We start from the raw sequence: 27089 nt of genomic DNA on the forward strand, positions 1-27089 counted from the left end.
ACTTTTTCAACACCCAATGAAAAACTTCAATAAGATAAGACCCTCTATATTTCAACCATTATACTATACATAAAATATTCATTGCAAACTTAGACTTAAGATATTTAAATAATTTATGCTTTTGGAACAATTCATACAATAAAAATAATGCTTGTCCATAAAAATACAGAATTTCTTTCTGAGAAGCAAGAACTGATTATTTGGGATAGAACAGTAGAGGAGGGGAGACTTCCTGATTAATGTGAATTCCCAGCTAGAGCTTTGGTAAGGCAACCAGAATATAGAATTTATTCTGGAAAAGTTACAAAATGCATTCTGAAATTAATACCATCAAATTAATACCATCTACTGTGAAAATAAACAACTCTGAAGTTAATTAAAGTAAGTGTGGTGGAAACTCTGACATATGGCAAACACAAACATAAAAATCACTTTATGGCTCAGTCCAAAGTGTAATGACAAATACGAAAATTGAACATAATATCTGAAACATGCCAGAAACAAAGTCCTAGGGATAGCAGAGCATATTTTGAAAATCTACATAATTTATGATAAGAAGTTTAGTTACTGATTTCAGGAGTCCATCAGACTGTAGAAGAATAAAGTGGTTACATTCATGCAGAAAGTGAACCACTCTATACTTGAACTCCATGACTACACTTCAGTGTCCTGTCTCTATAGAACTTGAAATATAGAGCAAATATCAATCCTCTGTGTGCCACAGAACACCAGAAGCAGATGTGTAATGGTGTCTTATAATAAAGGACACAAATACACAGAGCAGGAAAACAAAGGTTTATTTAATGTATTTTTGTTTAATTTAAAAAATAAAAACCATGAATTTCCTTTCTAACAGGAAAGTAAATACAATATTATTTTTACATTTGAAGACTTGGACCTTAATGATAGAGTATTCAGATAGAATTTGAATGTTTTACTTACCTAAATATAGTTTTTCTTTAAAAACCAATGAAATTTTCAAAGAATATTGAGCATAATCAAAGAAATAAAAGACTGTTTCTTCCACTACATAAAACTATCCTACACTACATTTTCTCGTGAAAGAGATATTCCCACATTCAATCTAACTCATCTTTTTGCTGGCCAAAACAACAGTAAGATCTAATGTTAAATTAAGTAGAAAAATACCTCTTTAAAAAAATTAACTGTTTTTCACCTTGCCACTCAGTACAATCATTAGAATAGCATCATAGCCTTTGTTAGGTTGTTACTTTAAACTTTTAAGCCGTGAAAATAGTTAGATTTTTAAAAAAATGCTAATATGGACACATTTTATAGGTCAAGTTGTGATATTTTTCCAAGAGGAAAGCAACATCTTTTAACTGTAATATACCATGAATATGCAATGCGTTGTTTGAAACAAGCCAAGGGGAAATGAAAAGACATATATATACACATATGTATATATATATTTTAGTGATCAAATATTTAGTATTTCTAATGACACGTCACATGGTAAAATGAACCTTGAGGTTTTATAGATGAAAACTCTTCCAAGTATAAATATATGTTTCTTTCTAGATAAAAAAAACAAAAGAGATTCATGACCACTTTAAATCATTTTAATTCAGAAGTATCAAGTTAGTGATCAAGGCAGGGAAATTAATGCCTTGCATTTATTACTGAAGGACACCAAGTGGCAGACTTGGAAAATAACAGAACTTACTTTTCTGATATCATCTAAGGTGTTAATCTCTGGAGACAAACCGCCGTGTACACACAGGAACTGCTGGTTCATCAGGGCGGCCAGGGGCAGGCAGTCAAAAGCATCCATGCAGGCATCATATACGCGTTCTGAATACTTTATTTTACCTTTAATATATGATGAAAAACCAACTACTTACTCTTATGATTTCATAGGTAGGATTTGGTTCATAAAAATAGGGTTTTAAAAAAAAAAGTTTTCTTGCTGGAATCATATTAGCATATAAGTACACATACAAAGTTCCAAATGTGATTCAAAAAGACTTCTTAAAGTTACATATTAATCTTTATATCTACTATTTCTAATTTTGGTTGTTCTTCCATATTTGAGAGTTCTTAGTAACTTTTTGTGTAACAGAGGTGAGAACTTTTGTATACATACATCCCTGCTAGTTATCTGCAGATGTGTATTAAAAAAAAAAAAACCAAAAAAAACCACAGCAACTAGGAGACCAACAGAAGAGGACACAAAACTGGCTGATTCTCCTGAATGTTCTTGTAGAAAAGCAGATTGCAAGAAAGTTTCCAAAGTTGTTTCTAAATCACTGCACATTACTTTTCCTTTATTGACTTCTACCTAATGTTTTGAGAGAAGTCTCTATGCTCCATTGAAATAGGACTAAATAACAAAGAGAAATTTAAACTTCCAAGGACAATGAGGAAAATTAAGAGAGGAGGAAAATGAAATTTATAGGAAGTACTCCTCACTCTTAGTATTTATTTCTAAAGGAAGAAGTCGTCTTCAATTTTGTAAAATCCACTCAAGGCTGGTACATCTCCTGGGTCCAGAAAGAGAGGCTCAATGTTGAATCTGCCCTCCATTTGTTTTTATTGAGTGATCTGAGGTTAAAGAGTAGGATTATCCTGAACAGCAGTATTCTGGCTATTTTAAAAAATAATTTCATCACTTGTTGCTTAGGCTAAATCACATCAAATATTAATTCGAATTTTTATATCACTTTATAAAAAAATTATAATTTAAAAAGAAATTCTGAATTCTCTTAACTGACCATGCTCAGAAAGTAATATGGAATGACATAATATAGTATCATTTTTTTAATTTTTGACTTTTAAGCAAGGGATCATATTGTAATACGCTCTTTGTATGGATTAAAATCATTATTTAGCACATACGATGTTAAATGAAGAAGCCTGAAGTATACTTACATTCTTGTTTAAATGTGAAATACTCTGTTAGATGTCTACATTCATGATTTCCACGAAGTAAAAACAGTGTTTTGGGGTAAAGAATTTTCAAAGCCCACAAATACAGCACACACTGAGAAAGAAAAAAAGAATAATATAAAAATAAATATTTTCCATTATACTTACACATACCTTGGCTGACATATCAGGAAGACACGAACCAAATGCACTACTGTGACCAAAAGTCCCCAAAAGGCTAGGTCTTTTTTATGGAAGATATTGAAAATCAAACAGAGAACATTACTTTGGTACAGAGCCAAGGTTCATCTATACTAAAGTATAAACATTGCACTGGAGATCTAGACACCACACGAAAACAATGGACTGCATAGAGTTTATTGGGAAAAGCCCGAATGAAAATATACTAAAAATGAAAATATACTTGTGTCAAAGTATGAGAAGAAATGTGATGGACAATTAATAAATAAAATAAAGTCACTTCTCTTTATAAAGGTAATTATTTTGTAAAAATTAGGTAAAAGAAATGGGAGAATTAGAAAGGAAAGGCACCACAAAATTTGGAAGCAAACATTGACAAGCTCAGGCTGACTTGGATTGTATCTATTTTCTTTTTTATTTATTTATTTATTTTATTTATTTTATTTTTGGCTGCTTTGGGTCTTCATTGCTGCGCGTGGGCTTTCTCTAGTTGCGGCAAGCGGGGGCTACTCTTCGTTGTGGTGCACGTGCTTCTCACTGCCGTGGCTTCTCTTGTTGCGGAGCACGGGCTCTAAGCTCGCGGGCTCAGTAGTTGTGACACACGGGCTTAGTTGCTCCGCGGCATGTGGGGTCTTCCCGGACCATGGCTCGAACCCGTATCCCCTGCATTGGCAGGCGGATTCTTAACCACTGTGCCACCAGGGAAGTCCCTGTATCTATTTTCCATTATGCTCTCTCCTTCACTACTCTTCTCTCCCATTATCTTGTCTGTTATTTCAGTGCCTTTGGTGTTTAAAGCCTTGAGCTTTTTGTTTTATACATAATTGTAAATAAACTGAAGGCCAGGGAATCTCACTACGCATGCTGCTGATAGCTAGGGGAAACATTTCATATACCTTAAAACTCTCAAATTAATTACTCGGGTATTACAGTTTGCATAAAAATGAGGGCCAAGTATAAATTCACCAGGCTTGGAATCAACCGACACTGACACAGTCTTCCTGGAGTGTGAATTAAGATAACTGGGATACTCAAGTATTAACATCAATTTCATTATCCTCAAATAGCATTCATTAAAAATCCACAGGGAAGAGGAGAGCACACTGAAAACAAGTATGCTTTTTTATCCTCATGAACTTTATTCTGAAAATGAAGCTAAGACGTTAGAGAACCAGAAAAATATTGAGACAAGAGTCTGATTCTGGTTACTGAAATCTAAAACCAAAACTGAAACAATATTTATGTTTTAATAATGAGTTTTCCAACATATAGTAGGTATGCCGGATAATCTCCACAGGGAAAAGCTACTGGCAATTCATTTGTGGTGCTACCTGTGAACAACAATCATCTCTGTCAGCTCATGGGATAATTTCTTAAATGAGTGGAAATAAATGTTTGAATATACAGCCCAAGTTTTGAAGAAAATACTAATTATCAGAAAAAATTACTGAGTTGTTCAAGCAAGATACTGCCCCTCACTGTAATTATGATTGAATAAACAAAAAATAATTAGCTGATATCAAATTTTACATATATGTGTTACATTAGTTAATTTTATAATTACCATTTTCTGCTTATAGTTATTACCTAAAGTTCATGTGAAAGATGATAGTACTATTTCTGAGAAGTTGACCAACTGGCCTATATTGAAGGATTATGATCTGTTGATATGTGTACGTGGCTCAATGATTTAGTCTCTGATTGCTATGTATCAGGTTTAGAGGTGCACTTACAATGTTCTAGTAAAAGGAGTGTGTATTATCAAGCTTGTCTCACATTTCAGAGATGATATTTGTACACTGTTATTAATGTCAATGAGAGAACTATTCTCAATTTAAAATTTATAAGATTTTATCATATGTATGTTTTGTTTATATATTATAAATAATTTAAAATTATAAATTTAAAATATAAATTAAATTATAAATTATATAAAAAATAATTTTCCAAATAGTTTGTTAACATTGGATGTTTGATTTGGAATAGGAATGGGATGGGTATGTGAAGTCTTTTAAAAATTATATTTACTTGTTTAAAGTGTTGTATTTAACGCATACATTGGGGGAGAGAACACGTGTTTTGGCTACACTGTAGTTACTTTTTAAAAAGGTTTTCTTTGTTTCTTGTTTTCACTAATGTATAACTTATAATCAGTGAAATGTATCTATCTTAAAGGTACTGGTCAATGAATTTCTGCATATGTATATTCCCATGAAACCGCTGCCCAGATTCAGTTACATTTCAGCACCCAGATGGCTCCCTTGTGCCCCCTCCCAATCAATGTCCTTTGGAAAATGTTACCACAATTCCAAACTCTTTAGATTAGTTTTGCCTGTAACAATTTATTTTAAAGCAAAGCTATAATCTCTCCAACAAACATCTAAAATGCAATTTTTTAACCCCACTCAAATACTACTAGAGGAATCACATTCTAGGGCCCATATTTTCTTTTTATGCCATCTGTTAAAGATCCTGTCTTGACATTAGCACATGGCTTTATCACCTCTAGTCTTGACGACTATAGCTCTTTCATAACTGAAACCTCAAAGGTTCTGTGGTATCCTTATCATACCTATTTACCTTTTAAATGATTCAGTACACATTTCATGTCCCTTATTATGTAATGGATGTAAAGCACCCTGTATGTAGCAGGAGTTTAGGAAACATGAGCCTCTTTCCTGTAAATGAGAAGGAAGGCAGTCAGAAAGGAGGGGGAAGTAGACAGAGATCGGGGGAGAGAGAGAAAGAAAGAGAGAAAGTGAGAGAGAGAGATGACAGAGAAAAAGGAAGGGAGGGAGGAGGAAAGAAAAGTCAGGACAAGACAAGACTAGAGAAAAGAAAACTCAATTTCCAAATTCTTGGCTCAGAGCACCCTAAAAATAAGAATCCGCTGTCCACATTTTATTTCCCTCTCCCCTGTGGCAAGAAGAAAATATCTTCCCAAACACTGACTAAAACCACACATGCAGCCAATATGGAAGAAGTGGCACGGTAAATGACAGGCAAGCGTGGACTGAGGAGGGGAGCCCCGCGAGCTTCTCCCTCAACATCCGGCGGGAGAGCTCTGCCAAGCACAACACTGTCCTGCTGGTAACTCTTTTGCCGTCTAGAGTTCTAACATTCTGGAGAGCTGAAGATCTTGGACAAAATTATAACCTGATATTCTTTTAAAAAAGAAAAGTCTCGCGTAAAAAAAATTATCCCATTTAATGAACAATGAAAAGAAAAATTAAATAATTGGTTATTTTTGTCCATGGAGTATCAGATGGCTAATGTGAATAAAATTTTCCCTGGATTAATTGGTTGAAGTAGAAATAGAGAGGCAAGTTCCATTGGCTTTTTTGCAGGGTGAGATGTAAATTAATTGCACTAATCACTTTCAACTGGACCTCGACTATCTTTGCAGTCATACTCTAAATAATTAAACGGATATTTACAATCTAAAATTAGTTTGGTTTAGTCAATATGAAAGATCGAGCATCCTGTATCTTTTTATTAATTTTTTATCGCAGACATAGTTTTCTCTTATTTAGCTTCCCCAATGAAGCAGCACGAAGGATATCATTTTCTTCGTTAGTTTAATTGGCTCATTGATAATAGCAGTGCAGTTCTTTACTTTGTAATTTATGCCTCTTAATGACCTGTATTCTTAAAAACCTGTATAGGGGAGTAAAGAAGGATGTAAAAGAGGAAGCAAGGAAGTAAAAAACACATATATACAGCTTCAGACATATATCAAGCAGCTCCCTAAAATAACTATACATGCTGTGAAACATTCTAATCAAAAGTGCTGTCTCTCAGTCACAGGACGGTAAAGTGAGGGATATGCATTGGCTGGGAAAAGATCCAAACTCCTGAAAAAATGTCAAACGCTGCTTCTCTGAGACATCATTTGCCTGGCCTGACAAGCACACAGAGAAGCAGCGGTGGGACTATCACTGCGCTATACGGACGACTGGCTGCAGCGACACAGCCAGACAATTTCTTCCTCACGTCTGTGGCATCACTCCGTCACCTAACATTGCTTGCTGTACCCTTTGCTTGTTATTCTCGTGCAGAGGCATGGAACGCTGCCTGACGTGCTGTGGTTCATTCTAGTCTATGAGTTTACAGCTAATAAACACAACTGCTCTTCCTGCTTAAAGGTGTTCGAGGCCTGGGCTGAGATCTAGTCGCTGGTGCAGGGGCACAGCTCCCTAAGCTCAAGGCAATGTCTTGCAGGGCAGAATGGCTAGAAAGGGAGCCCGAGGAAGTGAATAGAAGAAAGAAACAGTTGTGTGTGCCTTTGTTTGCAATTCTGAGTTTTTCCCTGCATTCTCAGAGAAACACACTCAGACACGAAACTATCAATATATATATATACACATAGCCTTGATCAAAGAGATTAGGTAGCATAATGCCATCATGAGAAAGAGGATGGTATTTGGTGTGAGGCAAATCATTATCCCAGGCAAAATTATCTCTTACATCAACTACTCAAAAGCTTGTTTGTTTCATTTGGGCTAACTTTGTGGGGAACGATTTCTAATCTTGGCAAAAGATGGGGGGAAAGGCGGGGAGGGAGTGTATAAAATGAACTCCATGTACTGCCCAGAGCACACTACCCAGTGCCTGTAAATACTACCCAGCTGAGACTATATGAAATCTGAACCTACCCTTCAAAACTGATTTCGTAAAAATTAAACTTAACTGCTCCTCTTTGCCCAGAGAATAGCCAAACGAGAAGACCTGCCGTGGAACTCTGAATTATTGAGATGAATCAGGAAGCCGGTTAGGATAGTACACGCTGGAAAACTGAGCTCTCATTTTAGGATTTATCTTAAACCAACAGGATACTCAAAGAGAATATTTTATATTTAGTGTTTTGCCCTTCAGATTATATTATATACAAAGAGTTATATATATTACATATTATATAATGTGTAATATAATATATATATTATATACAAAGAGTGTGTATCAGTGCCTGCATCACTGATGTGTGCATTTTTTGTGGTTCGTTTAGTGAGTATATGGTCAAGGCATGGGATGTAGTGGAAAGAGCACAGACTTTGCATCCCGGCACTGCCATTTACTATGTGTGTGACTCTCTCTGAGCCTTGGTTTCTGCATGCTGAAAAGAAAGACATTTACATGTTCCTTGCAGACCTGTGAGGAATAAATGAGATCATTTATACTAGGCAAACAATACCATTTCCAGCTTGCAAACAATGTCAGCTTCCTTAATCCACAATACGAAGCCTCACAGTATCTTCAGTAAGTATATTTTATATAAATATCAGTTCTATTTTAAATAGGCTGATATCACTGAGCCATTCTCAAACCCCTCAAAGGTCACAGTCTAATCAAAATGGATCATTTTTACTTCTGAGGCCATCACACTTTTGTCATTTCTGTGTGTATGTGGCAAGTCCCCGGGGCTATACTCCCAGACTTCTGGAGGTGAATTAAAGAGCTGTTTTTGAAGATGGGGACTCTGATATATGCATCTCAGAACTTTTAAATGTCCTGTGATACATACACTCGATATTTCACCAACATTTGGTTTCAGACTTTGATTCTTTGCTCGAATTGCAGAAGGTACATATTACATAAACTACCACAACTTTCATAGTTCAAAAATCTAGATTAATTGTAGACTAAAATAAAAATCTACTGAGGAACCAGTGATTACTGCTTCTCAACTTCTTTAAGGAAACAGTTCTAAAAAGCTCTAATTAGAGAGAGTTTGGGAAATTTCAAAAGGTTTGAGGCCAGAGATTCAGAAGCCTGAACTCTTCTCGCAAAAAAATCAAAGGTAAATAGACTGGTAAGATTAAGGAAATATAATCACTCCCAACAGGAGAGTCTTTGCCATTCTTTGCTTAGAAGGTGAGCTTCAAGAAAAGTAGAACACTGATTTCATTTATCCTCAGAACCTTCCATAGGAGCATATAAATATTAAATGAATAAGATAAATTTAAGAGTTACTAAAATAATTTTTAAAAATACTTACTTAGTTTCCACATGACCCTAATTTAAGGGAAGTAGCAGAAATTCTTTATCTCCCATTACTGCTTTCTGTTTATAGCAGTCTTTCTCAAATCTGGCTACACACGGTAATCACATACGGTCAGGTAAACCAATTCTGGCCCACGGGAAGTAACAGCGCCACTTATGGGAAACATCCTTAAATGAGAGGACATACCCTTTTCTTCCTTCTTTTCCTTCTAGCTGCATGTAATGTGGGAACATGAGGGCTGAAGCTGGTGTAGCAGTCTTGGGTCATGAGGTTGACTTTGTAACGAGGCCACGCACATCAGATCAATAAGGCAGAGACCCTGGGCCCTGGCACCAGGCTGGGTCACACCAGCCATGGTCCGCCCATCTATGAGCTTTTACTAGAGAGAGAAATAAACTTCCATCCTGTTCAAACCACCATTAGGGTTTTTTTTTTTTTCCCCCTTTACTCTTGGCAGATACTAGCCCTAATGTGATACAAAGGTCTTACAAAATTTGTACTCAATCACACTTCTCTGCCATGTTGGTCAAGTTAGCCCATGAATGAGGTTTATGAGGTTTCCTAATTTCTTCCTCTGTACTTTTCTCACTTCAGTTTCCCTCCTAGTTAAATCTTACTTGTTTTTTGTTTCTAACCCCAGCCATATATGCCCTCGATATTCTCCCAAACATCTATATTCCAATGGTAATTATTTTCTGTACCTTTTTTATCCCAAGATTTTAATAATCAGTTCAAATAATAATTGAATCCTGGAACCATCTGTTCTAGGCTTCTGATTCTATAAAGCTTTTTACAGTTATATTTTCCTACATAGATTTAGATCCTTGCTCTAGAGAGCAAGGATGTATATTTCTTTAAATTCTCCTAATTACAGTGCATATACATGGAAGAAATACCTAAGTGTACTCCTCTTTTTGGACTTATACACCAACACCACCCCTCCCTCCCTTACCACCATGAATGATTAAGAAATATGTGATCTTTAAATGAGATCCTTAAATGTGATTAATATATTGGTGGGCTATATATATATACATATATGCATAGTCAATGATGGGAGGTGAATTGAATAACCCCCCCAAAAAAGTTAGTATAATAGTTTAAAAACAAAAGCCATTTAGGAGTGACATGTTTTTCAACATTAAATATTCCTATAATAAATAAAATATTATGATGAAAATTTAAAAACCTAGAATCTCTTTAATAAATGATTATTATGAATGTATGACATTGGTGTGAGACTTCAGTAAATTTGATTTCTCTCTTTAATTAAGAATAACTGTTTTCCTTTTTAACGTATTATTTCCAAGAGCACATATAATGTCAGCTACTATAGCATGAGCTCTGATTCTTTAAAACTTATTCTTATTTCAAACTATTTCTTTTAATAAATATTTAATGAGTCATTTCTATGTATGAAACACCATGTTAAGCACCAGAAAGAGCAAACATGTGAATGAAACAAGAGCCTTGTCTTTATTTTGAACGTAACTTCTACTTACCTGAAGCAGATGCAGTTGGGAGGCTGAGGAAGAACCTCTACTCAAAGGTTATCTGTTTTGTTTTAACTAATGATTTTGACAAATTACCCTAGTTAGATGACAGGTGCCAAAAAAGACAAAATATAGCAGCTGTCAGTGTACTCACACAGACTCATACACACAAATGCAGACACACACACATGCACTTGACTATCAATTTACAAAAATAACTTATTGTCTCATAATTATAAGACATAACCAGGCAAACACATTCCTGCTTATTTAATCAAATTTGATTCATTGTCTCAACAGGAGATAGAATTATCTAGTGTCAAATATCATGCAAGTTTTGCAAAGTTGCAAATCTATAAAAAGTACGAAAGGCAAAATCTTACTATGAGCCATTTCCTTGGCATTTCTATGTAATAAAAAGCATATGAGAATCAACAGAAAATAGGATATGGAATATCCCACACATGTATGTGTATTAAAGTTCATTGTTAAAGACTAGGGATTTACTTAAGGCAATACATATACCACTTTATTTTGCTAAGATATTGTTGATCCATTACTGAGCAGCTAAGAAGAAATGATGCAGACTTACTTCGATACTGAAGTACCCTCTGTCTACATAGTCCCCTAAGAAGAGGTAGCGAGTGTTGGCGGGAGATCCGCCCACTTCAAAGAGCTTCATCAAGTCAAAGAACTGTCCATGGATGTCCCCGCAAACTGAAAGAAACAAAGAAAATTCATCTGATGGTTACATTTTGTTAAGACTCTGAATTAGACAATAAAATTACAAAATTTTAGAACCAGAAGGAATTTAGAGGTCATCTTAGCCAAGACGTTCTTTTGCAAAACAGGAAAGTGAGACAGAAATTCCAAACTTAATTGGTGGCAGACCTGGCTTTTGCATCCAGTTCTACCAATTCACAGATTAACTGGAAAAATAAAGATAATAATAACAATAATGGCTATTATTGTTGTACATTTAACAATTCTGCACCAGACACTGTGCTAAGAGATTTCTACACATTTTATAGTCATGGGATAGGATTTCCTTTTGCAGATTAGTCAAAGAGAGGTTCAGAAATTTGACATAATCTATATACTGAAGTCTAAATATGTATCTACTGACTCCTGAAGAAAAGGAAATGTTGATACACATTATAAAAACTGTATTGACTCTAAAATGCCATCAATTATAAAACACATCATTATTTTATGTACCACTGAGAAAGAAAAAAACTCCAATTTAATTTAAATTTATATTATAAAAGAGCATTTTTGTAAGATGTACCCTGGTATCGGATGTCAACATTTTTTTTAAATTGTGAAATGAAAAAAATCCTGTAAAACTGTATAAATAATGACTGGGAATTGACATTTCTTAACTTTCTCACCTTCTCTTTTAAACCAAAATTCTTAAAACCCCTTATTCAGTACTTACTATTTCATTTACTACTTTCAAAGCCCTGAAAAAATAAATATTATCTCCATTATGGTTATGTGGCTAGGCGAGATCACTGTTAAAAATGAATGATACAACTGAACTGAACTGAAAAAAAAAAAAGAATGATACCGAGTTTCAATTCAGATTTGTCTAATTCAAAGCTTTTGCTGTCAACCATCATGTTATAATATCTTTGACATTTATATGGTTTATACATGTGTATATATTTACTACCTTAAGACAATTTTATGCTTGAATGATGAACGTGATATGGCTGTTTCTTTAATGCTAAGAGGTTCATAGAATGAATGTTATCAGTGAATAGGAAATCAAGAGGCCAAAGGATGCTATCTTAACACATTCTATGCTGTAATCACAAGCAAGCTGAAATGTTTTAAACCTCATTCCTTTATCTGATGAAAGCTGATAGAAAGAAAAATGAGTCAAAGGAGTTCATTGATGAAAAAACTATAAAACAATGGCTGAATAAAAATGTCATATAAATCCCCCTTCTTACCATCAAGGAACAGCTAGTAAGGACCCAGAGTTCTGTAAGTCTGAAACAGGTACAGGTGGACTCTATTTTAGAATACCTGCACTCGAAAATCTTAGAACCTATCAAAACAGATATAAATTACAAGGTGCTAAGTCATTCTTTCTGCAAATTCCAATCCCATAGGTTCTTCCCTCTCATGAGCAAGAGATACACAACACAAATACCAGAAACATATTCTTCCACTTCTGAAATAATATCATGCTAGAAAATTGTTTATAAATAATCATTTTTATTCTTACAGTTGAGTATTTTGCAAATGGGTCCTTATCCTGGCCTAGTGAGGAATTTGGTTTGTGAGAGACATGTCATATACTGAATTTTAACCAAAGGGAAAGAAATAAAGGGCAACAAGTGTCATGGTTCAAACACTGCCGGGTACAGATGCCAGTACCCACTTTGGGGAGACTTGCATGCTGCACTTAGAGCTGTGAAAACTGATGTTAATAATAATAATAATAATAATAATACAACTAAAAATAAGTAGATAATAAAACAATCTTTAAAACTTAAATGGACTAATAATAATAATAAATCCATTTAGAAGACTGAATTAGCATATCTTGTATTACTAAATTTTTAAGAAGGCAAGGATAAACTTATTAGTTAATAAGTAATAAGATAATTGATCTTCCACTGATTTATCCCTTGAAATTATAGTTGGTATGGCTTACTTATCACAGGTTTCTCTCAAATGGCAGGCATTTTTACACCTGTCATGTGTATGTTTCAAACCAGAAATTACAAACCAAGAAGGTATGGCTGGAAACCAAGCCTTTCTTTACATGCCCTCCATTAAGCTCAGAAGTTGAAGGAAGGAACTTCAGGGAAAGAAAGTATGAAGCAGGGCGCTTTGTTCCACCTGAACTGACGCAGCCCTGTCAAATGTGAACGCCTGTGACCAGGACACTTCCTTGCCACTGTCCCTCTCTCTATCCTGGATCCTATCAGAGGGATAGGATCCTATTAGAGGGTCAATTATGGGGTAAGGCTCAGGGAAAACATGAAGCCAGGTGATGGGGTGGGATGGAGGATTCAAACATTATTTGGAATTTGTATTATAGTAGCAAGTTTAATAATCATATTTTTAGGCTATTATTAAAAGGTCCCCTAGTCAAAATGGGTGTAGTATTAAGGCTATTAGAGGCAGTGTGGTACAGCATTTAACGACCTAGACTTTGAAGCCAGACACTCAGGCTCCAATCCTATTTACTACCTGAGTGCTTCTGGGTAAGTTACTTAACTTCTCTGAGCCTCAATGTATTCATCTATAAAATGGGATGATATTGGTACCTTACCCTACTGGGCTATTGAGAGAATTAAAGGTATTAATAATGTACTGGGATTAGGAGAGTTCCTGGAACCTGATACGAACTTGATAAATGTTATATCAAAGTGGCATTTCAAAATAGTTGTATCTAAAATATCAAGGTACCAGAAAGAATGGGATTCTGGTGCTTGGGGTTGGGGAAGGAGGAGTGAAAGGCATTCTGAAGCATCTTCTTCACCATTCCCTCCCCTCCTATCCTCTCTTTCCTTTTTGATTCCTCCATTTCAATTCCTGGCCATGGCTGAAAATTCAAGGATCATTATTTTTTATACCTCCATGTCAATGATAAATATCAAGACATTAATTCAGGTTGTGGACCATGGGTCTGGAGTTAAGTGGTTTTAGCAACTGACATACAACTGTAGCACAATCTGGCAACCAGAACTACACAATATTATAAATAAATGGGCTCTAGACAATGCAAACATTAAGGATAACTTTTGTTGGACTACAGAAGTACATTACTGTGAATGCAATTTTATAAAAACTGAAAAGTAAGCTCTTCTTTTTGGCCTACAGTAACTTTGTGATGGGAGAATCTCAATGATTTACAAGATCAGCACAATTATTGGGTCTTGGCTTGACGATATGAAACAGCAGAGAGCAACTGCTGTAAAGTTGGCATGGAAAACAAAATAGCCTGAAATTCAGTTACTTGTATGATGGCCACATCATCACTGACTTTACTTTAGACCAGCCACGCAATTCAAATCATACTTTTCCAGTAAGGACCTCTTATGACAATGTCCAGCAAAGGAAAGCAACTTGCACATACAATCATAAAAAATATGCAAAGCCCAATGAAAGAAAACAGTAGTTCAAATAAAATACACCTGAAAAATTGAGATATTTTTATTAAGAGATATAAGGATTTCCCAGGTCAGTTTAAGTTAAAGCTATTTAACTTTTAAAAAAAATAACCTACCTATCTATCTATCTATCTAGTCACCATCCTATTGCCCTTCTTGTTCACTAGATGCCAGTCTTCTCTGTCTCAAATAAGCCACGTTTCTTTCTTGTATTTTCACAGGCTGACTCCTTTTCATCCAACAGGTCTCAGCTACATGTCAGTAGTGTTAAGGAGGTCTTTCTATAAAGGAGCTACCGCTCTCTAAAGTCATTCTTCTTCCCATTAACTTGTTTTACTTTCTTCATCCTACTTATTACTCTCAGGAATGATCTAGCTGATTAATTTGCATGCCTGTTTCTTCCCTGATTCTTCCCATTGGAATGTAACCTACATGAGGACTATAATCTGCGTGAAGCCATCAGTTTTGTTCACTGACCAGGTGGAGAATAGCGCCTACCACCCAAAAGGTACATGAGAAACGTGCTACCCTAGGATTCTTCCACTGGGCCTGTGCTGTGCTGAATTTGGAAATCCATTAACTAAGAAGTCAAGGTTTTGAGGGGCCCTTGGGATTGACAGAGTTGGACAATAGTTGGAGTTTGCTTTGGTGGAAGCCGAAGGTCTTCGACTGGTCTGAGATGGTGCCTGTGTTAAGCCTTTAAGTCACAGCTTTCGAATTAGTGTGCGTCAAGACTGGGGGAGAATGTGGGAACTCCACACGGTTTACGGTGGTTTCTTTACCTGGTTCTACATCAGTAACACTTGGGAAGCTTTTGAAACTACAGATTCCTGGGTCCTGAATCAGAATCTCCAGAGATGCAGATTTATAACAAGCTCTTCGATGACTCTTACCTAGAGAGTAAGACTAAACAGACCTAGGCTTCTGACCCTCTGTCTCGGCACACACAGCCCTCATTCTGCATGCTTGTGCAGTTCCCCTCACAGGGTTCACATGTGGGGGAGATACACACTGGAAAGGCAACTTCATTCGATGCTAATTCCAGGTTGGTGTGAGATCGGGATTTCCTATTATGTGAAAGGATAATATTGAAGTGATTGTTTGGTAGAGTCTAGGATAGAGGAATGAATCTAACAAAGGTAATAACAAAGAGCAAATTTACTTGTGCCTTTGAATGTGGCTATTGCTCAGGTCTTGTGCATTGCAGCGTTCAGATAAAGGATTTATCCCAAAGTCCTAATATTTGGGAACATTTACTATTTTAATATCAAACATCAGGAAGAAAGTGATCTCCATACTGAGGTATCCATACTTTGGTACCCAAGAGGATGGAAGGTAGGGCCAGGGCATCACATAGAGGGACGGGTACTTCCATGTGATGGTAAGTGAAAAGTATAGCCAGGTAACCTTCCTTCTTTGTAATGCCGTGGCCCGCACCTTCCATTCTCTTGGGTACCTAACACATTGGTGTCCAAAGAGAAGTAAGGTACAACAAATGTCAGCTAATGAGGCAAACCATCTGCTTGGCTCTAATTCCCCACGAGGCTAGGTCCTTTCAGCTTCAATGTCATTGGCTTTAACAGCACTTCTAGAACAACGAGGCTTTGACAAGTTCCATTATACCTTCAAGGCAAGCTCATTCTTCACCAAATACTCCTGCTTCCCATATTCCCCTAGCTTCCCATTATTTGCTTCTCATTTCCAATGAAACACGGGTGGTGGGCAGGAACTCAACTAGGGGCTAGCTCTAAGAGACCTATTGATATTGAAAAAGCACCAAAAACATAGGAACACAGTACAGGTAATAAAAGCACTCCTAGTCTCTATGAAATATCCATCCATCTGGCTGAACATTCAAAAAAATATATATCTCCAATAGATTATTACCAGAATTGTATATATTTCCATCACAGATGTATAGTTATGGCATTGAATGAAATTAACACATCAAAGATAACGAAATAAAGCCTACAGGTTTTTCTCTGGACCATTGCTACCCTCCTCCATTAGCAATCTGATGCAGTCCTCCACTTGTTTTTATACTGGACAAGTAAGAACTACCAGGTACACTGAGCAGTTGAATCTATTTGTTGAGAAGGTGGTAAGGTTGTCATTATCTTCTTCTTGGTCCCTTCTCTAAGTCAGGTGACTAAGTGGTTTTGAATCTGGCTGTTCTAACATCCTCAGTACAACCAAATGATGCAAGAGGGATCAACATTCTGCAACGCTTACACATTTATTTCTTCATTCTCGTCTACTATCAGGAAAAACATAAATTATGCCTAAATAACCAACTACTAAGTAATACCTAAGCAAACAATTACTTTTGAGTAATTGCCTTTTAATATTCCTTCCCTCCCCCAGTAACTCCTAACCCACAGTAAATAAAAGTTTACTGGAAATGATTCTCACACAAGAATGGTCTCAGTAACTTTTGATCTAAGTCTTCTGAAGAGGAGTACAGAATTTTAAAGGGGGACCTAGAAAACATACAGAAAGCCTTTGTCTTTGTTTTTTAGGGAAGGAAATAGCTTTTATTTCTCATATCATTGCTAGAGAGCTAGTTATTAAACTTTGAAATCACAGACTTAGGAGGTTAAAGTATATATAAATATAAACATAAATTTAAATGTGTGTGTGTGTGTCTGTGTGTGTGTGTGTGTGTGTGTGTAAAGCCACCTACCACAAAGGAGGAATTATTTGGAGATTAGTGGTCAGTGCAGCAGTTAGGGAGTCATTAAACAAGTTCAAGACTTTACTCACTGTAGATTACAGCAAAGTAGTGCTAAAGAGAAACGCAATAAACAGCTGGGGCAGGAACAAGGGGCTCTTTGTAGTTAGCTGAGAAAGCTCTTGGGATCTACAAACTAGACAATGAATCAGTCACAGGGCGAGTCTAAGAGTCCCTAGAACTGGCACAGTGCTCAGGAGAGAAGATAATAGTCAGCATATTGAGGACAAACAGCCCCTTGAGAAAATAATCTCAAGGATGGAGGACAAGTTGGAAAGATAATCACAACCAGGACCAAGCCTAGGCCTTGCATCTCCAGACTAACAGAAGTACTGCTAACTCTCTGTTGAAAAGGTGCTCAAAAGAACAACCCTGCATACGTTATATGTGTAATCAAGTATGCATGTCTGAATCAATTTAGTGATTCTGCAAATAAGTATACTCATATTATGATTTAATTATTTTTTCAAAGAATTCCATTGTTTTCTAAATCCACATTGGCAACTAAATCACTACATTAGAAAATGTAAACAATAGAACGCACCGAACATATTAGGATGAAGTCCCAGTATAATTGCTACACAATTGATAGCTTGAAAAGAACTCTGCTACAGCTGCCATCCAGAGTGGAAGACATATAAAGAAACGTAAGATAAAAATACATACTTTCATATAAAACTGCTTAGTATAGCTTTGAACTAATGCTCAGACTTATGCATTTGGCCTTGTTTACTTGCCTATATTAAAGGAAATCCAAAGAAAATCATTGGGTCAACTTCTTACTGACACTAAGCAAAATTTTTATAATGTCATAGAATTCCAGTTTAAAGAATGCTTACAGAAAACAACAATAACAAATCAGTCAAATAATACATTGCAGGTGAAAATAGATTTTTCACGGACTGGCATTTCAAAATTGCATCAGTATTATGATTTAGAAGTCAAGTGCTTTTAATTCTTGACTCACTGTTTATTTTTCTATAAAGATCTTTTAGTTCCTCCAAAATACTGGCTTTTATCATCGTGGAAGACGTGCATGAAGTAGAATAACTACCTCTACACGTTTTTGCAGTTCACATGAAACTAACAGGTTGTAATTTTTCTTTTAGAGAAGACATTACTGAATTGCTGAGCAATTTTCACCATTAGAATTCCACTCTCCTTTCAACTTCATTTACTTCAACCCAATATTTTTTCCATAATAGACACATTTTTCCAAGACAATAAAAGTTCTAATGTTAAGGAACTAATATTATGTCTAATTCTCAGCATGAGGAGATTAACCTATTAATTTACTGGTTTGGTTTTTGAATTCTTTATCTGCTACACCTTTTTCTTTTCCAAAATCTGCAATTTTGCAGAGAACGATCTTGCATTTAGAGGTTTTGTTAGATGTTAAACACAGTGGGTACCACAAGTACGTATCTGTTTCCCCCTGTAGACAGTCCAGGCTTATGTAACTTTAGTGGATGACAAGTTCAAGTACAAACCAGCCAGCCCGAATATGCGTGATTCATTAGCAGAATGTGTAAACTTCTGAAATCAGGCAATTACTGAGATAAAAGTGAGTTTCATTACAGTATTCACTAAACATCTAGAAATCTTCATCAACTGTAAAATAAACTAACCAAGAAAAAAATAACAGGGGTCTAATTCATCAAAGAGGTATACTGAAAAATAATATTTTCCCCAGAATGAATATTATTTTTCAAATGTTAAATATGTATTAGGTACTTTATAAAACACTAAATATGAATTCTGAACCAGGGCTTGATAGTATAAAATGATAATGAAAAGTCTCTAATTAATATTTCCTAAAAACTGTATTTTTTCTTTTAAAATCCTTGAAATGTCAGTAATGAAATTAAATACAAAACAATAACAGCACCAGTGTAGATTAACAGCAATAATTTCAAACATTTTCTTTATATTTATGATGCTTTTTTACAAAGATAAACTGTTAGCCAGCGTTAATGAGAAATGTAACAGGACAACTGAAAAAACAAGAATGGGATATACTGTAGATTACAATAGATAATAAAATCACAACAATCCAGTACTAAATATGAATACTTCATGAATCCCCTAAATCTCAGTTTGTAACTATAATTACATGGAAAGAAACTAGAAGAGTCTGCATTTTTAAACTGTTTTATAGAAGGACCAAGCATACACAGCACCATGGTAAATCCACTGTTTATCCCAATCAGCAGAAAAATCAATGATTGAAACACATATTTATTTCTTATCTTAAAGATGAGTTTTCTCACTATCGAGATTTTTCTTATTTTGTTCACTGGAAGAACTTAATCTATTGAATAAGAATGTATTTGTTCCATCTGTTATCACTATTTTTCCATTTCAGCACCAATCCAGATTTTAACAAAATGCCTAACTGTTAAAGATTCATAATAACATTATGGAATTATTTTAAGTCACAGTCATGGCAGTGACAGTAGTAAATAATAACAATAAGTAAATATGTACAATACTTATAGCGTTATTTAAATTTGGTCATCATTATGTTCATATGTCCAAGTTTGATCAGTCCTGGAAACTATCAGTTATTTGATATGTGGATTTACTTACATTATGTAGTTCACTAAACCCTTGATTGTCATCACCAGACAATAAAGAGTACTGGATGAACTATGAGATGATATAATTTCAGCCAAATATAAATAAACTTGATATCTTATGTACTTATATATATTTATTAATAAACGAGAGATTGTTCTCTTCACTTTTTGAAATACTGATGCCAGGTTTCAGGTCCTATGAACTCCCTCCAGGACCCTAAAAAATGGGCTCTCACTATGGTAATCAGACCTAGGGGTTAGAGATCTATGCCTTAGCATTCCCATCTTAGGTCTTCCGAACTGGTATTTCTGGAGGGGTGTTTTTACGTTTTGTTTTGTTTTTTTAATTGTCTGGGAACTGTGGCCACAGTATACTTTCAATTCTGGCTTTTTCCTGGACATGTTATTTCTTCCTGGGTGAGAGGCAGTAGCGTGTAATGGTTGAGAACACAGTCTATGAAGCTAAACTGCTCAGTTTCATAACTGCTGTTTGTGAGTTTTTGCTTTGTATGTGTATTCCTCCTAACTGACCTTAATCAGTAAGCTGTGGCTTTTTAGCTAATCATTTTCTCATTAATTCTCCCTGAATCAGCTTTACCATCTCAAGAAAGCATGGTCTCTTCTAATATGCTTTTCCCAATCTCCTCCTTACACAGTCACACTCTATTCTTTTTTACTGCAATTCTTCAGTCTTTGACTATCTTGCCCTATAAATCGCCACTTGTGTAACTAGGACAAAAAACTTCATCTGTGTAGGAGGCCTCAGATGGCTCATCTATAAGGGGCTTCATAATAAACCTTTTTAAAATAAGTTTTTAAAAATTAAATGAAATAGTATAAGGGGGGAAAAAGGCTCAGCACGCTGTGGCACACGCAATGCACTAACACAAAGTGAAATGGCAGACGTGGCCGTTGTTCCAGAGGTTGTCTACCTAAGAAACATCTTTGCCAGATTTAGACAGATGATTGCAGTACCTGTAGTCAATGCAGCCATAAATAAAACATACAAAAAGTCGTTCTATTTTCTTCCACTTTTTAACCAAATGTATGCTATCATATGTTGAAAGCTGTTAAGGCTGAAATCAAATAGACTAGGCCTCATGTCCCACAATTTCCATTTTTTTAAGAGTGGAAATATCTCCAAATGGCTTTAGTGATATTACCCATCTTTCAGCCAGTAACAGCACCATGACGCGTTTCCAGTTAGCCTTATTTTCTTTTGTAGCAGAGCTCGTTTACAAGACCACTCTGTTCCTTGGCTGTGTAATGGCAGTAATGTTTTAAAAGCTGAAAGTGACACGGTAAATAGAAGAAATGTAAGGTATTTCACCAAATGGATTTTTAAAAAAACTACTCTTCTTAGATTTCTGGAAAACTCGGTTAAGAAAAATCTTCTGAGTAGGAAAAAAGTGAGTCATCTCTTATTCTTGTCATGATACTCGTCAAATTTTGACAATTTAAAAGATTACTTTGTTTTTAATATTTTTAAAACCCAAGGAAAGCAAGCTAATGATATTTAATTCTAAAGTCCACTTATTCATCACTAATTTGGCAATTACAGGCAGTGGGGATATTCGTAAAAGGGTTTTTACCTACCACTGACTTTCAAGTAGTCAGCTCTATTTATGTCTACTAGTAAGTAAACAAGGCTAATAAGTGCTATTCCTAACCGATAATACTTAAATGACCTGATGGAAAGAAGGATTATGTGCTACCATTTCGTCAGTAAAAACATATGTTTATTTTGGTACATGACTCTTTTTGAATTATGGTTTTCTCAGGGTATATGCCCAGTAGTGGGATTGCTGGGTCGTATGGTAGTTCTATTTTTAGTTTTTTCAGGAACATCCATACTGTTCTCCATAGTGGCTGTATCAATTTACATTCCCACTAACAGTGCACCCTCTCCAGCATTTATTGTTTGTAGATTTTTTGATGATGGCCATTCTGACCGGTGTGAGATGATATCTCATTGTAGTTTTGATTTGCATTTCTCTAATGATTAATGATGTTGAGCCTTCTTTCATGTGTCTGTGGGCCATCTGTATATCTTCTTTGGAGAAATGTCTATTTAGGTCTTCTGCCCATTTTTGGATTGGGTTGTTTGTTTTTTTGATATTGAGCTGCATGAGCTGCTTATAAATTTTGGAGATGAATCCTTTGTCAGTTGCTTCATTTGCAAATATTTTCTCCCATTCTGAGGATTGTCTTTTGGTCTTGTTAATGGTTTCCTTTGCTGTGCAAAAGCTTTTAAGTTTCATTAGGTCCCATTTGCTTATTTTTGTTTTTATTTCCATTTCTCTAGGAGGTGGGTCAAAAAGGATCTTGCTGTGATGTATGTCATAGAGTGTTCTGTCTATGTTTTCCTCTAAGAGTTTGATGGTGTCTGGCCTTACATTTAGGTCTTTAATCCATTTTGAGTTTATTTTTGTGTATGGTGTTAGGGAGTGTTCTAATTTCATTGCAGCTCTATTTACAATAGCCAGGACATGGAAGCAACCTAAGTGTCCATCAACAGATGAATGGATAAAGAAGATGTGGCACATATATACAATGGAATATTACTCAGCCATAAAAAGAAACGAAATTGAGTTATTTGTAGTGAGGTGGATGGACCTAGAGTCTGTCATACAGAGTGAAGTAAGTCTGAAAGAGAAAAACAAATACCATATGGTAACCCATGTATATGGAATCTAAAAAAAACAAAAACAAAAAATGGTCATGAAGAAACTAGGGGCAAGACAGGAATAAAGATGCAGACCTACTAGAGAATGGACTTGAGCATATGGGGAGGGGGAAGGGTAAGCTGGGACAAAGTGAGAGAGTGGCATGGACATATACACACTACCAAACGTAAAATAGATAGCTAGTGGGAAGCAGCCGCATAGCACAGGGAGATCAGCTCAGTGCTTTGTGAGCACCTAGAGGGGTGGGATAGGGAGGGTGGGAGGGAGGGAGACGCAAGAGGGAAGAGATATGGGGATATATGTATATGTATAGCTGATTCACTTTGTTATAAAGCAGAAACTAACACACCATTGTAAAGCAATTATACTCCAATAAAGATGTTAAAAAAACAAAACAAAACAAAAAACATGTTTATTTGTTATATGAGGCATATTTGGAAATGGGATTTTTAATTCTTAATTGAGTGATTATTAAAAATACATGAACCGGGCTTCCTTGGTGGCGCAGTGGTTAAGAATCTGCCTGCCAATGCAGGGGACACGGGTTCGAGCCCTGGTCTGGGAAGATTCCCACATGCCACGGAGCAGCTAAGCCCGTGAGCCACAACTACTGAGCCTGCGCGTCTGGAGCCTGTGCTCTGCAACGGGAGAGGCCGCGACAGTGAGAGGCCCGCGCACCGCGATGAAGAGTGGCCCCCACTTGCCGCAACTGGGGAAAGCCCTCGCACAGAAAGGAAGACCCAACACAGCCAAAAATAAATAAATAAATAAATAAATTTATAAAAAAAAAAAAAATACATGACCCACACAGACATGTTAGAACACATTGATTTGAAAATTAATTAAGAAAAAATATTTCCAGGAACATGATTCTGACAAAGGCAATAAGCCTTTTTCTTAATTCTGCCTAGTTTTCCTCTATCATTTCCTTGTCTATCTTTCATTAAGCAGATATTCCAGAATATCTGGGAAAAAATGAATAAAACATTGAAATATTTACTAAAAGCACTGTATTAAAACGATAAATAAACAGCATCAAAGGCTGAGTACTTTTTACTTGTGTTCAATTATACTGCAACAGTGAAGAAATGGAAGGCATGGAACTTGGTCTCAAGAACTTTAGAGCACACTTGAGAAGACATACATATACAAAATGGCATGAAAAAGTACTGGCTTCCTGACATCTGAGTATTTCCCTCTCCATCTTGAAACATCTGAGCACTAACTCATGGTCAAGAAGTATGGGTTTAAGACTTAGGTCTCCCATCCGGGCAAATCATTTCATTGCCTGTTTACCACCTGTCAAATTTCTTAACAGAGAGAAGACATATAGTTTTTCTAAAAATAAAAGTCAAATTATAAATAATTTACATTTACCTTTAGTAATGATATTTTTATTTTGAAATTTCAAATTCATTAAGAAAGGGTAAGAGATTGTTTTATGTATTCAAAAGGGGAATCAATTAAAATTTTTAAAAACTTTTACTAGGTTATCGCAAATTTCTATGTCAGAACTAATATTCACTCAATTGAAGACTTCTCTTATGAGGCTGATTGTATTCCACAGTGATACAAACCATCAATTTTGTTAATCTTTATGAGTAAACATGGGTCACAGTTACCTAAATTGATTGAAACCATAGCATCCATAAAGTCTTTGTATATTTTGTACATTTACATATGTGCTTGTCACCAGTTTGAGCATGAATCATGTCTCATGTTTCTTGTTTCTTTAGCATTTGACACATAACTAATTAAATTATGCAAAAATCATGTTTTCCTAACATGTTATATATGGCATATAAACTGAGCCATCATTGCAAATTAATGCAGGTGTTTGGAAAACAGAAAATAGCTGCTGATAACTCCTCATAACTTGTGATTCATTAGTAATCATAATTTCAGATTTAGTTTAATTTTCATCAATTAGAAATGATGAATGTTTATTATATATTTGAATTGCTAAAAAGACCAATCAGGATTATCAATCAACCTTTTTCTTTCCCTTGACAAAATATAAAAAAACTGAAAAACATGTTCATAACGTGTTTGGTGAATTACTAACTAGGTGACTTTTACTAGGAAAAAGTTTGTTTTATAAAACCACGTAACTTCAGGTTTCATTTCCTTATAGACCTACTTCATTAAATTTCCAGAACTCTTTCCATCTTCTATATTCCTTATTTAATGTATTTTAAACAAAAAATTTTAAGGTTCTTAATACAGAGGCTTTTTAAATATGAAATGTCTTTGTTATTAGTCACATCACAAATTCAACTACATTTTACAAAAGAACACTTGATTTCTCCTAGGATGATTTGGTACTTTATACAGAGAGTTCACATGTCAGATGGGACAAAACTGTCTATAATCCCAAACAACAGCTAACTTCATAAACGAGGATATTTTATGCAGTCTTAACTAGCAGGTAGTTAATAAGTATCTCCGATGTGTCAGGTGTTATGGTGAATGACAAATCAGTCATTATTCTTTCAAACTGGTGGGAAGACAAGCTCATACAAATATGAAATAAAGAATAATATATAATTTTATACTAAAGGAATATAAACACAATTAATTCCCTCATGAAATATAAAGTATACTTGGGATATAAGACTTACACATATGAGTAGGGACCAGATAGGGATAAAATCTCTGTGTCTTATGGATGTTTCCTGGGAAGTGGTTAGAAGCCAAAAACATGGGGCTTGAAAATGTTTGCCGAGGCAGGCATGGCAAATATGATCCTTTCCTTCTGTTTCATGAATAAGGAACTTTCCTCTTAGCAGTGCTAAGTCATCCTGACCACTTCTGACCTTTCCCTCGCGAAGAGTAAGACCAAGCAAAGACCAGCATGGCTGAGGTCACACACTGGCTTCAAACGTGTTCTGCAGAGCTGAAGGATACATGAGGAGTGTTGCGGTCATTATTACAATAAGCTCTACTTTTATTGTTTTTATCCCTTGGAGTTTCATGTAGGGTTTTTTCTTTCTCTCTGTGTGTGTGTGCGTGTGTGTGTGTGTGTGCGTGCGTGCTGGGGTGGGGTACCCCCAGGGGAGATTCTGCTGCTTGAAACTTGTTTATGAACACTACTGATACAGACAGAAGTCTTACAGAAAGTCAGAAGTTATGGAAATGAAGATTGGCTGATATTATCAAAGAAGACTTAATTGAAGGGAAGTGACTTGCAGTGTTGATAAACTTGTTAATAAACGGGGAATAAGAGAAAGAGATCTTTAGGTAGGAAGGTGCAAATGAACCAGACTAAGTGGATCGCAAAACAATTTGGATTGATTAGAAGGTGTATGTGAAACAGCAGGAGAGAAATTCGAGTAGAAAGGTGTCATGAGATTATGAAGGGCCTTGGATTTCAGTATGAGATGTCTGAAGGAGGAGAATGATCCCACTAATATAAGAAGATAAATCTGGCAGCTGTATGCAAAATTCAGTGGTGTGGAAAAACTGAAAGCAAGGTTGATTCCAATTAGAGGTTCACTGCAATAATACAATCACAAGACAATGAGGTCTGCTATGATAATGGTGGCAGTGTGAAAAGATAAAAGGGGCCAAATAGAACATTCTTATACTTCTACCTGAACCATTATAAATGAAATAATAAGTAAAGTCATTCATTTGTGCCCTGATTCGATAAACATCAAAGCCTGCAGCATTTCTAAAATATCCCATTGTGTTAGACCCTAAGAATGTAATAGAACAACTTAGATATAATCAAAGCTCTCATGTATCTAATGAAGGATACTGAACTAAATAAGTAACAATACTAGAGTAAAAGCCATAAGCGAAGAGATCTCTTTCTTCTTTGCTCCCTGTTATATTCCTGGTGCCTAGGACAGTGCCTGGTACAAAGGGGATCCTCAATAAATATCTGCTGAATGAATTTATGAATGATGCAATGGGCATGATGGACTTGGGGAACTTTCCCGGAGGATGCACTACATAAGCTGAAACCTGGAGAATGAAGAGGACTCAGTCATAGGATGGTGGGGACAGGAGCAGGGCATAGGGCTCACAGCAGAAAAAACGACTTGTGGCAAATTTTAGAAAGTGAAAGGCGGTCTGTAAACTTGGAGTCTAGGTAAGGAATGAAAAGAGATGAAGCTGTAAAGATTAACAAGGTTCAGAGAAAAAGGGTTTTGTCATCCAAGTCAGGAAGTCTGAACTTCATCCAAAGAGGAGCCATTGAAGGGATCTGGGCAAGAGCTATTCTATCTTACCTCTGGTAAGTCACTCCACCTCTCTAAGGCTCAAGTTCCTATGTGTAGAATAAGGACAGTAGCAGCTACCTTGCACAGTAATTGTGAAGATGAGATCTGATAATGTACTAACTGACACAGGTTAGTAACTCAAGGTAAGT

At 35.7% G+C, this 27089-nt stretch overlaps 1 protein-coding gene across 3 annotated transcripts in view; it reads right to left on the bottom strand.

Moving 5' to 3' along the window:
* PPP3CA (protein phosphatase 3 catalytic subunit alpha) overlaps positions 1-27089 on the bottom strand; it is a 304248-nt gene that overhangs the window by 65146 nt on the left and 212013 nt on the right. For all 3 annotated transcript variants that reach the window (XM_082390999.1, XM_082390997.1, XM_082390998.1), the window contains 3 exons: positions 11177-11301; positions 2893-3004; positions 1688-1833 (listed from right to left, as the gene is read on the bottom strand). In XM_082390999.1, coding sequence (XP_082247125.1) covers positions 1688-1833; positions 2893-3004; positions 11177-11301 — 383 coding nt within the window. The remainder of the gene's footprint in view (positions 1-1687; positions 1834-2892; positions 3005-11176; positions 11302-27089) is intronic.

This window comes from Balaenoptera borealis, assembly GCF_965194805.1.
Source record: "Balaenoptera borealis genome assembly, chromosome: 4".
Lineage (NCBI taxonomy): Eukaryota > Metazoa > Chordata > Mammalia > Artiodactyla > Balaenopteridae > Balaenoptera > Balaenoptera borealis.